Below are 16,990 nucleotides of genomic sequence, written 5' to 3'. Positions count from 1 at the left end.
TAACAGATGGCAAATGGTGGCAGTACAGCTGCTGGGACCTGGAGAGGATGGATGTTGGTTTGTCATTTCAATGGATGCTGGCAATAATAATGTTTTGTGTTTATACAGGGCCTTTCCTCTTTCAGGGCACTTTACAAACCAGGTGAGAAATAATGGGCTTGGAACTAACATGGGCTGATAAAGCTTGCCCCTGTGCCTATGTGGCTAGTATGGGAGGGTAAACATAGGGGCATTGGCCTGCGCTCCCTACACAGCCTGGATGTGAATTAGGTGACTTCTTAAAATCACGTAGAGCCACTCAGCAGGGATTTCAGGCAGAAGGAGGCAGCTGGAATTCAGAGGGTGACACTGGTATCTGAGGTGTCAAGTGTGAGTTTAGGTACCTGGACTCACTCTCCTTTTGCTGCATGGGGTTTTGTTTAGACTCTTCCCAGAGACCACTGTCTCCCAAGAGAAGCTGCCTTAAGGAGTAGGTGTGCATCAGCCGTGGTGTCCTTGCAGAGTCAGACACTGCAGCCAGTGCCACGCAGGCTCAGCTGGCACTGACAGAGGTGCTGAGGCTTCTTCTTGCTTGATGCAAATTGGAGGGTGGTCCCAAGGGCCTCCTGCCTCTGACACTTGCTCTCCATCAGCCTTGCTGTGATTTGCTGTGAAGGCAGGAGGTGTTTCCAGGCCCATCTTTAGTCCAAGAATTTGGAAGTGATACAGGGAAGAACCAAGATTTTAAGTGGATTGGCTCTCTATCTCACAGCTTTAGTGCAGGCGATGAGTTCAGTGGATAAAACAGTGAAATGTCAGGAGTCTGGAGCCCATAACCAGAAGGGGCACTTTTTAGCACTTCTATTAAGAGCTGGATCAAGACCACCACTTATTCCTCCTCCATTACTAGCAGATTCAGTGGTCATAATTGCATCCAGGAAAAACATCACACTAACAAGAGCTAAGTTTAGAAATCCAGAAGAATTGCAGCATTGTGGTTTTCCCTCATGAAAAGGGTCAGAATTTCCAGGAAAACACAGGAAGAAGTCATTAAAAGGCACTTAACTGAACAGAAAATGATATTTTTAGAAATTTGAAAATTTTTGGAGTTAGGTAAAATGTCAACTTTACATTGTTCCCCCTTTCTTTATACTATGTTCAGATCATCTTTTCAGGAAGGTTTGCCTAAGATGAGCAGGACATGTTAGGATTAATGGGTAATAATGGGGAAACTTGCCAAACAGTGTTTCTCTGGGATGGTCTAAGAACTTCTTTTTGTTTATAAAATATCTGGAACTCCAAAAATGGGGAAGTCACTCTGCACTGGTACAGAAGAGGGCTGACCACTTTTTAAGGGTTTAGAAGAAGATGTAGTTAAAATACTTTTTATTTGTTCAAGAGTGAATGTCCAGCTACCATCTGCGTCACAGCAAGAGAAAAATCCTCCCCTTTACATTGTTTTCACTGTAAGGGTAAGTGATATAAGGAAAGATATGAAATCATGTGAACAGGGCTGGTCTCTAATTTCCAACCCATTTCCACAGACGTCTGAGCTCAGCCAGGACTGTGAATCTCATTGGCCTTAGCCAGAGGAAAGTTATGAATCTCTGGGGTGTGAGCACTGCCAACTCATGCCCTTTGCTGCATTCAATCAGAGCAGCTGAAGGCATGGCTCAAATATGGTTTGGGCAGCAATATAATTAAAAGGTCATGACCTAAAGTAAGTGTAAAATCCAGTAATCCAGTCCTTCACCTGGCAATGTAAGCAATTCTTTAGCCATCAGCCAAAAGAATATATGGTGCATAACAAAATAAATGTAATTGAAGCAGGGGGGGAGGGCTGGTCCTTTCTTCTCTGGTAAATACTGGGAGGTTTTTCTCCTCCTCCTGGAAGCAAGTCTCTCTCACAGGTCCAGAGAGGCAGCTTTCACAACTGGAGCGAGGTACTGATGAGAAGGCTCATGTAACTGATGGTCGTGGTTCCAAAACGATGCCAAAGTGCCTGGTCAAGGAAGACAGAGGAGGAGGAGGAGGAGGAGGAGGAGAGTTCCTTCTGCAGACTGCCTCCTGCACTGCCTTGGCCTTGCTCCTGTGCATCTACAGGGCTGGCGCAAGGCAGGGAGCAGCTCTAAGTGCCCACAGTTTTCCCATGGGGAATGATGCCAACAAACAAGGTAATGGTAGCCCAGCGCATGCTGTTGTTCTTTGTCATCATGGTTGTGCCAAGAGATCTCAAAGGACTATTTTCAGGAAAAAGTTAAATTATTCTGGAGTTTTACGCATTTTTTAGGACCTTGATGATGTCCTTAAATTGGATATTTCTATGTTCTCTAACCTTATGTCCTAAGGATACTATGGGTTGGCAATACCTCCTGTCCTTTGTGTTATTACCCTCTCTATCATTTTATGCAGCACAGTCAAGATTTGAGAGCAGCTGGCAGCTCAACTGCACTGTCTGTTTAACTGCAGGAAACCACGCTTTATCCCCCTCTGAATCCTAATGGAGTAATGATAACAGATAATTAATTGAATGCCTTTTCCTTTTTTTTGTTTATTCCTCTCTTTGAAAAGATCCCCTAAATGCACAAATAGAATCCTCAATTAAAATTTATGGATTAATGAATTGAACAACAAATATTTTTTTTTTCCCCTATTGCCTGTATCTCAGGGAGAGTTTCTCCAGTTTTCACTTGTGCTCCCCTGTCAAACATTTTCAGTTGTCAAAATGAGTAAGTACATGCTGGGCTGTCATGTGGGCTTGTCAGATGTATTAGTGCTTATCAGAACAGTGGAAAGAGATGGCAGTTAACAGTCTGGGATTCCTCCTGTGCCATTGTGTGTGGTGTTCACAGTGCCCTGGAATCCAGGAGCTTGCATAGAGCAGTGCCATAGGTCATGGTCCCCAACAGAAGGGTGGTTCTTAATGTGCTTTGGTGGGGTAAATATTGTCTACCCCAGAAATGACCCTTTAGAGTTGGTGATATAAGAAATGCTTGTCAGAGCAGGGGCTGCAGGATCAGCATCCCCCAACACCAGGGCATTGTTACCCATTTAAATTGCAGCAGTACATGATCAATATGATTGCGCATGGTCAATGGTATCTTTATGTTATAAAAGGAAGAAAATTGATTGGAAAGTGTTTTCTATGAACTGCCACTTAGTTTGCAGAACACACTTCAGATCTGTAGGCTGGAGGTTAGTGGCACACAAGCAATCACACAGCAGAGTGGCAGGTAAAAACAAACAGGAAAAGGAGGCTATCAGAGGTAATAAAGAGTCTTGTTGCATGCTGAATAAAGCTCTTTATGACTTTTATCTTTTTGCTTGGGGCAAACAGTACATTTTGTTTCTGCTTTGCAGTGAGCATAAGCTTTGGAGGGTTAAACAGAGAGTATTAGATTATGATAAGTGGTCATCAGAGGCTTGCTTTACAGTCATTGCCTGTTAAATTGTTTACTGAACCTCATTATATATATATATCTGTGAGGTTGACGTGTGTCTTACTTCCAGTTTATCTGGGACACATGCGTCTGTTGACTTTTTCATAAAACCTGAATGAACAAACATAAAGTTTAAGATTCTATTTATTGTAAGCTGTGGCTTATCATTATGATAGTAAAAAGTCACTGCAAACATACCAGTCACACCAATAAACTTTTAGCATTATGTCATTGTGTATCTTAGCACCTTTTCCTTGATGTAGGTTTTTAGACCTGCTTTTCTACAGCTGTCAGTTATTCTGGCAGCAGCTGGACAGATGCCAGAGTCTGATGTCACTGCTGGGAAGAGGTTGGAGCAGCAAGGTGACTGGTCATGCAGTGAGCCCCCTGGCACTCATGTCCACTGTGCTCATGGGTCAGCTTCTCACTTACTGCCTTTGAGGCTGTTGTATGAGGTTTTGTTTGCCTCAAAATGCTGTGCTGGGCACTGTCTATTTGGACTCAAATCCCTGCACAGTGGCCGGGAGGAAGGGGCAGCCTGGACAGCAGGCTCAGTTGGAGCTGGACTGTGCCAGCTGAGCAGAAGTTGATCCACACAACTCTATTTCTGGTGCAAATACTGTCATTCAGGACAATTCAGTTTCAGCGCTGGGTTTACAAAATAACAGTATTCACTCCAGGTTGCATTGAGCATCTCTGTCTTGTTCACCTGAAGGAAGCAGTTCTGTAGCTGTGTAATACTTCAGCAAAGAATGTGAGTGTGAGAGAGCTTTATATGGATAACAGAGAAACAAGAGGTTTGGGTGCTTGCTTTGGACATTTTGAGAAAAAGAGACAATTTTCATAAAAATATTTTACCTCCTTCCTCCTCCCTCCTTGCCTTTTACCCTCTCATATAGGTTCAGGATACCTAAACCACAGCCTGTAAAGGGCAGCCCACAGCTGCTGTGTGGGAACAGTAGGGAGAGGCTGGATCTCTACGACTGGAATTTGAGCACCAGGGGATTTCCAACAGCCTCTTGAGGCAGGCAGGGCCAGTGACCCTGCTGTTTCTACAGCGGTGCTCAGTTAATCTCTGTGGAACAGTACCACAGAATGAAAGTCAGGTGCTGTTGGGGCAGCCTGCCAGTGAAGAGCTTTACGTATGTGGTTTATTGATTTGCAGAATTCGTTGAGGTATTTCCACATTTCTTAGAACCAGGACTTGACAATAAGTCCTCATATAAACTGTGTCATTGGATAATCCAGGCAAAATGAGAGGCAGGGCCAGGGAACTGCTGGAGTACAGGAGCAGAGTTGGAGTGAACAGAAATAGATTTATGGGAGGGAGAGGGGGAGCTCAAAGGCAGGAATACTAGGGTAGAAGATGTTCTGGGATAAATTCCCACTTGTATTATTTGCACATGTCTATAATCTGCTCAAGCAGCTAGGCTTCAGGTTGTTTTGGGGTGGGTTTTTTTTTCCAAACAATTGTGGATTACACTGTGAACAGTGTATTGTACCTCTGTAATCTAAGCTTTTAGTTGGACTTCTGTAATATAAAAGGATTTATAGTTTCTCTGAAAATGTAGCCGAGTCTGTATTACCAGTATCCATGTGTTAGACATGCTTTTCTCCACCATTCCTGCCTCTTCATGTATTACTCCATAACTGGGGGATGGAGCACAGTGGCCCACAAACCAGTTTATACTAAGTAGAAGTTAAAAAAGGAACGGAAAATGTGAAAGCTAATAAGGAAATACAGTCACATGCCAATAAAGATAAAAAGATACATCTGAAAATAGTGTCACAGAAGCAGATAAATTTAAATTGGAGATAAAGTCCTGATGGTATTATTTATGGGCAAGACTCTTTTGTTTTATCATGGAAAAATGTAAAAAAAGCAGTGATGAAGATCATGTATCCAGCAGGATACTGGTCTTTACCTTCCCTAAAAGACACACATTAGATGGCTTAATATTCTATAGTGTCCTTGGGAATGAGGGTCTGATCTCATCCTCCAGAGGGAAAATTATGAAGTTGAGGGCTTCCCAAATAAAATGGAAGATGGTTTTCTTTCTGTGAAATAGTAGTGAGTGAGCCTTTCTGACCATATTTTCAGGCACCTAGCACCCTGCCTGTGCCATAGGTGTGCCAGCTGACAGGGGAGCTGAGATTGCAAGGTGAAAGCTTGGGGCAGAGTAGGGTAAGTTTGCTCCCCACGTGGAGGAGATTTTTCTTCTCTTGATAAAACCATCTCATTTTCTCCCTGCTGGAGCAACATGCAATGAAGTAATGTCAAAATAGTACACACAATACTGTGCTCTTGGATTGAATCCAAACTGTGAACACCATTCTGTGAATATTATTTTTATAGATTTTTTTCCCTTATATTTTTTACTTACACACAACTATTCAAGTTAGTGAAGAAAGACCAGTGGAGACTGCTTATTTCTCCCAGCAGCTGGCAGTGATGTGAGACTAATAATTTTCCCTATGATTTTACTAAGCTCTGGATTAAATCCACTGATGTGCTGTCTTAACTAGAAAATACTCAGCTTTGTTCTGTTTTGCTTGATTCAGAACTGGATGCTGAATGTGACTTTTTCATCCCCAGCAAAGGCAGAGACTTGCTCTCCAGCTGTGTGCGTATTTAAAGATGTATCCAAGTGAAGAGTTTTGGCCCTATCAGTGGAGTCTGTCTCCAGGCATCCTCTGGAATTCTCCTGAATTGGGTTGCTGATACCTCTCTGTTTTTCTGCCTTGAAAATGGTTTTGGAAAAGCTTTCCAAAATGAAATCCTGGTGCTGGGGATGTATTTTGTTGAAGTGCATATTTTTGATAGAATGAATAAAATTGGTTCAGAAGAGCGTTCCATCTCTGTGGTGCCTGCACCATCACAGGTTAGAACCGGTGGTTCTGCCCTTGAGAGTGGCATAAATGGAGTTATTTACATGGGGACCAGGTTTGGTGACCGCATTTTATAGAGCTCTCAGTAAGTTATTAAATCAGCAAGAAAGCAGCACCGAGGCCCAGCAGCCGCAGAAGCTGTGTGCTCTGGTAAACCTCTCTATGTAAAATTTCTCTCTGAAAAGATTTCAGCACTCCACATGACCTCCACTAATACTTATTTTTAAGTGACACTGTGTCAGCTGCCTCAGCTCCACAGTGCCGGGGGCTGTTCTCAAGTCTGGACTGTTTTCCGGTCAGCGTGCAGTGGCCTGATATGAACTGTTGACTTGTCCTGATGGTTTTTGTTGGCGCAAACATAGCAATGAGCCAAATGCAATGGCAGTGGGGCCATGCTTTCCGACAGCCCTTGGGGTGTGTTTTCCAAGTGCTAAAGCCACTGACCTGGCTGAACTGAGATTTGAGAGTCCTTTCATGGATACTACAGAAAAATACCTCTTTTTAGTGTTTTTTTTTAAAAAATGTATGTACTCTAGTAGACAGCAGGATAGGAGGGTTTGAAGAGGAAGTGTAGGTTTGAACAGTTGGCTGGGATGTTGCCTGTATCATATAAGGGCAGAGGTGTTAACACCTTAAATGTGTTACACATAGCCTCTACTGTATATATATACACACTTTCTCTATATATATTTATATAGATCTACTATCTAGTAAAGTTTTCCTTTACACCACCACAGATACACCTGAAAGTAGCAGAGTTTGGTAAACCACTACTTACTTTTTCTAGTGTGCTGCCCTCTAACTGAAGTGTTGAGCTCCTGCCAAAAAGACTGTCTGGTCATCAGAATGCTGAATATTGACAGATGTCCTTTTCAACATTATAACTGGTCCTGTAGTTACACCAGTTCCCACAAGAGCTCAAGGTCCTTTTCTTAATGCAATCCTCTACACTGACTGGCAAACTGAACAGAAAGGCTTTTTGTCTGCCTAAAAATACACCAGACTCATAAAATGAGTGTAAGTGCTGTTAGGAGGTCACTGGTTGCCTGGTTCATTGGAAACTGTTCCACACAGTGGAGCTGACAGGTGGTGTCCCATGCACTGTGCCCTTTTCAATCCAGCAAGGCTTAAATTATTTTATACTTGCACAGATTCTCAACTCTCTTTGTTTTAGAGCCTAAATGAACAATCTGCAGCATGTACTCTGCAGAAATGGCTGACTGCAGCTTATTAATTACATTCTCTGCCCAGGACAAGGCAGTGAAGGAGTGACTGACCTTCTATATTGCGTTGGACAACTTCAATATTAAAGGAACAGGAAAATATACCAAATAAGCATAACAAGGCTGGCTACACCATGGCTCCTGGAAGAACACACACTCCTTAGCATGAACATTGCAGTGATTCTGCTGAAAATACACCTATTCACATGCAAAAGACTAAAAAAGACCTTTCCCGTGCAAGTGCTGTCAGTGAAATAAATAAACACTGAAATGTAACCTGCCTGCCATACTTCTTTGGCCTGTGATGGACAGAGATTGTTGGGCTGGCTGATTAACAAGGAGAGCAAAATCCTTCTCTCCTACACAACTTAGAGGACCACAGATACCTGACCCACAGCTATAGCCAAATTAAGGGTAACACTTCCAGTTTAGAATATTCCTAAGAGGAAACATGCAGGTTAATCGTGCCTCGTTACTCTCCACTGCTGTTACTAGTAGAGCAAAGTCTTATTTTCTAAGGTTTCAAGTTTCAAAAGGAGACTAGAATGAAGCCCATGAGAAGAGTTAGACCTAAAGAGGAGTTCTGAGTTGCAAGTTGTCTATCTGGACGTACGTTAACCTCTCGTGGTCTCTTTTTCTTTTCTGTAGGCAACATCTTTGTCGTCAGTTTGTCCGTCGCAGACCTTGTAGTTGCAGTTTATCCATACCCTCTGATCTTGAGTGCCATCTTCCATAATGGATGGACCATGGGAAATGTCCACTGCCAGATAAGCGGGTTCCTGATGGGCTTAAGTGTCATCGGGTCCATTTTCAACATCACGGCGATCGCAATCAACCGCTATTGCTACATCTGCCACAGCCTTCGGTACGATAAGCTCTTCAACCTGAAGAACACCTGCTGCTATCTCTGCCTGACCTGGATACTCACGGTGGTGGCCATTGTGCCAAACTTCTTTGTTGGTTCCTTGCAGTATGACCCCCGGATTTACTCCTGCACCTTTGCCCAGACGGTGAGTACGTCCTACACCATCACAGTGGTGGTGGTTCACTTCATCGTCCCGCTGTCCGTCGTGACGTTTTGCTACCTACGGATCTGGATTTTAGTAATTCAGGTCAAACACCGGGTGAGACAAGACTGCAAGCAGAAGCTCAGAGCAGCTGACATCCGGAACTTCTTGACTATGTTTGTGGTTTTCGTCCTTTTTGCTGTGTGCTGGGGACCATTAAACTTTATTGGCCTTGCTGTTTCCATTAATCCTTCAAAAGTGCAGCCACACATTCCAGAATGGCTTTTTGTCCTGAGCTATTTTATGGCCTATTTCAACAGCTGCCTCAATGCTGTGATCTATGGGCTTCTTAACCAGAATTTCAGGAAGGAGTACAAAAGGATATTGCTGACGCTGTGGACTCCCAGATTGCTGTTCATCGACGTGTCCAAGGGCGGGACAGAAGGGATGAAAAGCAAGCATTCTCCAGCCGTAACAACCAACAACAACCACGCTGAAATACACTTATGAATCAGGACATACTATTTATTCTGGATTACAATTGTATATATAATATATAAGAGCATTTCTAACTGTGTGCATTGCACAGCTGGTGTTGCCTGGCCCCTCATGCAAGGAAGGAGTCTGCTACCTTTCATGCTTAGCTTCCTGCTGCGGCATCAAGGCTTCGAGTGAGGAATGTCAGAATGGAAAGGACTGATTTTTTTTTTATGTGCCGTCTTTCACTGTGTGCCTCATTAATAGGTTTGGTTGCTTTTGCCACAAGCATGCCAGTACCCCAAAAGGGAAGCGTTCAGAGTGCATGGAGAAATGCAGTTATGCTTGAAATGCAACCTTCAGGAGACAGCAAAATTGCCATTTATTACACGTAAACCTTTCTCCCCTCCCTCTGGATTCTATTTTTCTAGCATTAACTTAACCCATACTATATAAAACTATATAAACTGCATGGCTTTTTACCTTTTAGTTAGGTAAAGGCTGTATTAGCCAGCAGGTGTACGTATGGGCCTGGTGACTTCCACTCTGTGTGCGTTCATTTCCCTTTTTCTTTCTTCTTAAGATTTAGAAGCAAGCCTGGACTAGATGTGAGGCAGGCAGAATCCAGACCAGTGAGTGTCTAACGCACTCATTTTAATTGAATATCTACAAATATTAAGTACCCTTGCACTCTCCTTCCCAGACCATGAGTAAGAATATAACATATGACATAATCTAATTGCAGGAAGATACTTGGAGCCTGATTCTAATTTAGGCAGTATCCTGTCATGGCCAGCATTCATTCCAAATGTCTCTTACAAGTCGCTGCTACATGAACATCATAAAAAAAGAAAAGAACATAGCAGAGTCCCATCTGTGTAATGCAGATGCTGACTTTTAGGTTCTGGTACCATTTACACTTGGATGAAAAGGGAAAAGGGGAAGGTAATTTTCCAAAAATCCCTGCTTTTGCCCACCACAGAACATGAATTTGCTGTGGAGAGAAAAAGTGGAGGTTTTTTTTTTAAATTTTATTCATGTATAAAACTGTAATTAACGCATGGAGCTGGGAGACAAAAGGTTCTTAAGCATAATTATGCATCAATTCTGTTAAAGCTATCTGTATGATTGGAAACAACGTCCTGAAGTGCTGGGGAGTCCACTATCACGTTAGAAACAAGCATATGGGCAAAGATAAGGCTATTTCTTTAACAGAGTGTGTGTGATGGCAGCTCTCTGTAAATATGATGACTTCTTTGTTTTCTTAGTTTCATTGTGAATTCTTCTCTTTATGCTTTTAAATATGTGGAGATCTTGCTTTGAAACTGTCCCATAAAATCAACAGGTAGAACTCCCCCTGGTGTAACTCTGCCTGCAGGCTAGCACACCTGACTTAGTGCAGGTGCACTAAGGGGCGCTGTGGGGAGAGGAGCAGGTCTGAGCCCCCGGCGAGGACAGCAGGCAGCCCTGCCCCTGGTTGAAGACAGTAGTCTTTTCTCTTTGGTTCTAGTCAAAGCAGGACTAGTTCCCAGGGCTGAACCCTGAAACACTTGAGACCAGGCTCTGCAGTATCATGTAGGCACCTGGAGATGGAGGCATGTAGGATTTCCCAACCCCCTGGCCGGGCTGTGTGCCTAATCCATAGTGAAGATAGCGAGCCATTTGTGCGTTGCTTGCTTAAAGCAACTTGCTGCTGAATGTTTGTTCTGCTGATTTTTAGGGGGAAGAGGAGTTGAGAGAAGTTAAGCCCCTTCATTAAGTGGGCCAAGAAACTCTGCATGAGTTCTGCAGTGTGCCTGCTGCCATGTGGGGTCTCTGCAGTACCGGGGGGGTCCCTGCATTTGTAGGGCGCCCTGGCACTTTATGAAGTTTCAAACTTGAACATCTCAGCCACTTCAGATGATTGTTGTTTTAAAATGCACTGCAGCCAGCCTCCCATAATAGGAATCAAACAGAGTTCTGTTTTGGCCTCTTAATATGCCTGAGCATGGCCAAATAAAGGTATTTTGACCCTCAGAAAAAACGTGGTCTGTTCGCCTTCCAGAAAAACCACCCTGGGTGAATTCACACCATTCCATGCAAGCAAAATCATTTGGAGTGAAACTAGGATAAGAAAAGCACTGAGGAATCCATAACTGCAGAGAGTGTTTGTCCTGTTGCGCCAGGGAGATGTCCTGTGTTCCATGACTACTCTTCAAAGTCATTTGCAATTAGCCACGACAGTGTTAGTTAGACTCACATTAGCAAATAATTTGAGGCATCTAGCGCCAAGGGAAATGTACTCCTTTAAGACAATCATGAAGAATCTTGTGCATGTTTGCCAAATATCTCAGATACTCTAAAACTGGGGTTTCATCTTTATGGATCCTTGTCTTTTTAACTGAATGTTCAGTGAAGGCAATGTGGTTTGTTTTTTTTTTAATTTAAGCTTGTATTTGCACTATTTCTTATTCAGGCTCTGAAGTAACAACCAGCAAGTATTTGAACCAAACCAAGTCCAAAGAGGTCCCAAACAGGCAAGCTGTGAGAGTCCCTGCTACACCTGGTAGGAAGGGGAGCAGCAGGAGGGTGGTAGGTCATCTCTCCAGGACTCACAGAGAGTCACTGAACCAAACTATGCAAAACGATAGTGGAATCTGCTCGTCTTCTGCTGTTGGGTCTGAGCCCAACTCCTGCCCAGGTCTCCACAGGGCACAGGCTCAGTCCCTGCTGTGTTGGGGTGGATCTGAGCAGCAACCTGAACGTGCAGGGTGGGGATGAGTCTGTGATGGGCACTATCCATCTGACAGCAAAAAGAGCCCTGGCATGACCTGTTTAGAAGGGCTCTGGGTGGCCCAGTGAAGGTACCCAGAGCCGGGCTGATGCAGCCACCATGGTTGGAGTCCTGAGCTCAGTCTTGCTGGAGCTGAGGTTTGCAATATGAACCATGAAAAGCAGGGAACATGGCCTCGAACACTGTGCCATTTGCTAGCACTTTGATAGAGGCAGCACTTAGGATAGGATAGAGTTTTATATTGACTTATTTAAAAACTACCCAAGCAGCTCCTTATTTTTATGTTAAGAAATGGTTAACAGGGTACAGAGAATTTATTTTTGTTAACAGTTGTTTACAGAAAAAGGGAAATGTGTTATAACAGGGAATCCTGAGCAGTGTCACAGTTTACCTGTGGGAATCTAGCTTTAATCCAAATTTGAGATTTCAAGGGGATCCCACCGCTTAAATCATGCTCTGACAATTCCGCTTGTTACATACCTGGCCTTAACTCTCTCTGAGATCTCACATAAAGTGATTTCAAATCACTTGCTCTAGATTTGACCTGGTGGTGTTGAATACCTATTCTAGCCCCAAACTCTAAGATTCTTGTAGTGGAAACTTGTGGAGAGTCAGTAGTGCTGTGAAAGAAGATGATTCTCTTGCCATGAAGAAATATTTTTGGATATTGCTAATGAATGTTGTTTAATCTATTTAAGAAGAATGTAACCAATATATTTATATATAAATGTGTATTGCATATGCTGTTTCCATTTTATTGTTTAATTAAGAATCGTTCAGTATACTTTCCTATTGCTATTTTTGTTCATAAAGTAGATTCATTCCCTTTACTTGTTAAAACTGTAATAAATCTACCATTGGACTGCTTATTGATATTTCTTTTCCACTTGCAGTTATTTTTTAATAAATATTTGGAACAACAGCTTGGGTTTTGTTGACTCCCACAAAGCAGATTGAATTGACAAATAAGTTCAGATATAACTCAGCTGTCCAGCTTAGACCTGGAAGTGAATGACCCAGAACATCTGAGACACATCCTTGGATTCACATGTTTTCTTCCACCTGCTGTGAGCCAGCTGCCTGCTGCACCCTGGCCTTCCTCACCAGGGAAGAAACTTTCTCTGTGCTGCTGTTGGTCTCCTCGCTGTGTGTCCCTCCAAGGCCCTTTGCCTTTCTCGTGCCCATGTGTATCCACCGGGTGCTGTGGAAGCAGAGTTTGTCACAGCCATTTCCTTGCCCTTTCCTGGGAAGGAAAGCACAGCCAAGCTGTGAACAGGAGGGTGTGGGAGCCAGGGTGGTCACAAGTCGGGGCACAAGGTGGCATTGGGTTGTAGGCAAGGGGTGGAGACAGAGAGTCACCCTGGGCTGGAGGCACAGTGAGGGCTGACACGCACTTTCTCCATTCAGGAGCTTTGTGAGCATGAAGACTGCTGTATCCAAGATGTACTATCTGTGTTCTTTCCCCACCTCTGTTTTTGGGCAGATTTTGCTGTATTCCTGCAGTTCTTCAGCCAACAGGTTCTGTCCATAGGCTGCACCAATTATATTTCCATGCTGACTTTACTGGAGCTGGTTTTTGGGCAGTCTCAGCGCTGCTTCCGAAGTGGGGGAAATGGGAGTATGGAGTCATCCAGTTGTAACTGCAACCTGAGCTCCTGTTTCCTAACCAGATGTCACGTGTAACTGTGGTTTTAAGGTAGTAAAGGCTGAGATTATCCACTAAAGAGTTGCTGAAAAAGCATGGAGCAGACATGTTGAATGAACAGGCAGTGTTCATTCAGTGACATCCCAGAGCAGTACTGCTACTTTTTTTGCTAATCTTTTCCAACAGGCGCTGGACTTCACCTACTGCTTCCACAGTAAAGCCTGCAATGCTTGGTGATGGGAAACACTGAAATCACTGTTAATTATAGTTGCAGATGCCAAAATGTCTATCTGAGCAGAGCTGCTAGAAAACCCTTGCACAGACTTGTACCTGCTGTTTCTACCGCATGGAACTGAATGAATCAAACTGTCAGAAGTGAGGTAGTGTTATTTATTTACTTACTTGCCACAAAGTAATAGTAACTGAGAGATAAGATAGAGCTATAAAAGGCAAGAGGTGTGATAATTCAATACCAGGATAAAATCTCACTCATGGTGACTATTTGGAAGTCAATATTTGTCCTAATGTATTTCCTTCCAAGCTTATAATTTATAACATGAAGTCACTCAATAAAGAGCTACTGCATATGTATTTAGAATTTTATTGGAAAAATGTAAATTACTGGACCTAATGCGGTATTTCTTAGCATAAAAACCCTGAGATAAGAAATGCAGAATGGGTTCTTGCAAGAACTCTGTGATGGGATATGCAAATTTTTTTTGCTGGTGATAAAAACCATAAAATTTGTATCTCTCATGAACTACGGTTGTGAAGGGAAGCTCCATAATATTGTTAACTGAATTTTCACTTTGTAATGCTTGTTTATAGTATCCATTATTCATGTACTATAAGTAATGCACTGTACAGCAGAGATAGAATTTAGAGTCCATGGTCAGTTTCCAGAGCAACCAAGGTGGGTCTGAACCATTAACTGAAATATGTTTCTATGTTTTCTGCCAAGCATGGTCTCCTGATAAGGTTTTTAGCTCAACTGATTGCTTCTAAGAGGTCAGGGAAACTTTAATGTCTTTTAGATTAGTTGCAATGTCTGTGCAGTCACAGCTTGCTTAGATTACCTTTTAAATAGACTTGAGTCATCAAACCATTTTATAAGTCTGTCCAGTTGGAGCACATAATTTATTTTGTATCTAGATATTTTATCACAACACGTTTAATAAACTGTTGTGTTTTTCCTTCTACATTGTACTCCTTCTGTGTGCAAAATTTTTGAATTTCCCTGTAAATAAGATGCAAAATTTTTTCCTCAACTGTAAGCAGGTTGCTTTGCCTGGAGGTAGGTTTCCACTGGTTTTGATAACCGTGTAGGATAGAGATAGTAATGTGACATCAAAATACAACCATCTCCTGGGTGAAAAGTGACAGCTGTTTTACAATTAAAAAAAAAAAAAAGGCAAGGAAAAAAGTCCATGAGACTAAACCATGAGAGATGCCTCGCTAGGTAGGAGGGGTCTGTTCTGCCCCAAGAGTGGGGGTGCTGAGGGAGTGAGGCTTGCTTCCTTGGCACAGTGCTCTTTTTGTGGGGAAGTCAAAAGATATTCTGGAAAGTAGATGTCTCCTGTGAAAAAACAGAGGTGCTTTATCCTGGAAGCTTTTTTCCCTGCTGATGGTGGTGCAGGAATTAAGGTGACAACAAGGGGCTCTTTTCTAATGCAGAGCCTGTCCCTGTTGTTGCCCTACACTGGCAGTGCTGCTGCACAGCCCCCCCCCTTGCCCCACATTACCTGTCCCTGCAGAGCTGCTGTGTATGTGATGGAGCTGGTGACACTGAGCCCCAGTGCACCCAGCCCAGCCTGGGGGGTGTGAGAAATGAGAAAGATGTAGGCAATGAGACAGGCTAAACCCTCTTTGGGTTAGTCATAACCACGCTGGTATGAAAGCAGCCCTTGTCTACAAACCTTGAGGGCAATTGCTTCTACATGAGACTCTCTCCTGATATGTCCTACACCAGAAATTTCTCTCCTTTCCTCCTGCTCAGGGCTCACCCCTTGCCTGCAGACTAGCATTGAAACAGAGGAATAGATAGGTGAAGGAAAAGAGCTGCACTTAGACCTGAAACCCTTTGGATTCTAGAGTAGATCTTATACTACTTTCCTCATTGTATAGAAATGTATATGTGTGTGTGTGTATTTATATTTACACGTCCTAAAGCAATCAAGACCAGTCATGTCTTACAAAGTATTGACTGCATAAAAGTTCTAGTTTTTTTCTCCTGGGTACTTCAGAGCAGATGGAAAATGCAGCAGGTGCTGCTAATGTTTTTCTACCCTTAGGAAGACTTGTCACAGTTATCTGTTTATCTTATTTTGACATTTTATTGCCTGAAACTGCTCTGTAACATAAAAGCGCATGCAGGGCGGTTAGAGGTGAAATCTTACAGATTCACTTGAACAACTGAAAATCAATAAGCTACAAGCAAGTAAAAACAAAAAATCTTTTTCTGTGCATGTGGAGGAAGGTTGGTATTTTTATTTTTACTGAGGAAATACCATGGGATCACAGAATGATTTGGGTTGGAAGGGACCACAAATGCTCATATAGGCCCAACCTCCCTGCTGTGGGCAGACACACATTCCACTAGACCATGTTGCTCAGAGCCCCATCCAACCTGGCCTTGAACCCTTCTGGGGATGGGACCTTCACAGCTTCTCTGGGAAATCTGTGCCAGTGACTCATCACCCTCACAGGGAACAACTTCCTTATATCTAATCTAAACCTGCCCTCAATCAGTTTGAAGCCATTACTCCTAGTCCTGTCATTCTGTGCCCTTGTAAAAATCTCCAGCTCTCTTGTAGCCCCTTCAGGTACTGCAAGGTGCTGAAAGGTCTCCCTGGAGACCATGTATTCCCATCAGGGAATCCAGGGGTTTGCATTTTGTGTATTAGTGACTGGAAAATGTAAAATGAGCTTTGCTTTAGCTGCCGTGCATGTGCTTTTTCCTTTGCTTTTTCAGTAGGTGATGGAAGCCTCTGTTTATTTTTACCATGTTCCTAGGACTGCACAGAAGAAGAATTAGGAGACTGGTAATACAGACATTGAAGGGGTTTTTGTGCCCAGCATGTTTAAAAAGTGAAGTTTATAGAAGATGAAAAGCAAGGCCAGTCCTGCTGGCTGGTCTGCATGAATCCTGCTCTGCAGCAGTGCCTTTGTAAGAGCTCAGTGCCTTTGTAAGAGCTCAAAACTGGGGATGCTTCTCCCCTGCTGATCCCATCTGAGGAGTGGAGAGATTTGGCCAGGCTTTATTCCAAGAAGGAAATAAAGAGTTTGTTTGTAACTGGGGGTCCTTGGGCTGACAGACTGTTGTTTCGGATGCCAGACCTTTCCCTTGCTTTCTTCTCTGATGCTGAAATTTTGAAAAACAATGAATAGTTTTTACTTCTCCCACCTTAATAGGCGGCATCTTGCAAGTGCTTGTAGCTGGTTGCTCGCCTTCGAGTGCGTTCCTGGGTGGTGTTGTTTGAGGAATTGCTGTTACATATAAGTGACCTCTTCGCAGGAGCACTGAGCTGGGTTGGAACAGCCCAGCTGGTGATAATAGC

The 16,990-nt window shown here is 43.2% G+C and overlaps 1 protein-coding gene across 3 annotated transcripts in view; it reads left to right on the top strand.

Moving 5' to 3' along the window:
* The window catches only part of GPR50 (G protein-coupled receptor 50), a 51,338-nt gene extending 36,742 nt beyond the window's left edge, over positions 1-14,596 (top strand). The window contains exons 1-3 of one of the 3 annotated variants that reach the window (XM_027645391.1): positions 1,499-2,153; positions 8,180-8,541; positions 13,620-14,596. In XM_027645391.1, coding sequence (XP_027501192.1) covers positions 1,970-2,153; positions 8,180-8,541; positions 13,620-13,670 — 597 coding nt within the window. In that variant the 5' untranslated portion in view covers positions 1,499-1,969 and the 3' untranslated portion in view covers positions 13,671-14,596. Of the gene's footprint in view, positions 1-1,498; positions 2,154-8,179; positions 9,866-13,619 lie in introns of those variants that run through there. The other 2 variants (XM_027645389.1, XM_027645390.1) reach the window with 2 other exon arrangements.
* Positions 14,597-16,990: the final 2,394 nt, after the last annotated feature.

Source organism: Corapipo altera, unplaced genomic scaffold, assembly GCF_003945725.1.
Source record: "Corapipo altera isolate COAL_440 unplaced genomic scaffold, ASM394572v1 65, whole genome shotgun sequence".
Lineage (NCBI taxonomy): Eukaryota > Metazoa > Chordata > Aves > Passeriformes > Pipridae > Corapipo > Corapipo altera.
This window is presented reverse-complemented; position numbering and strand designations above follow the sequence as displayed.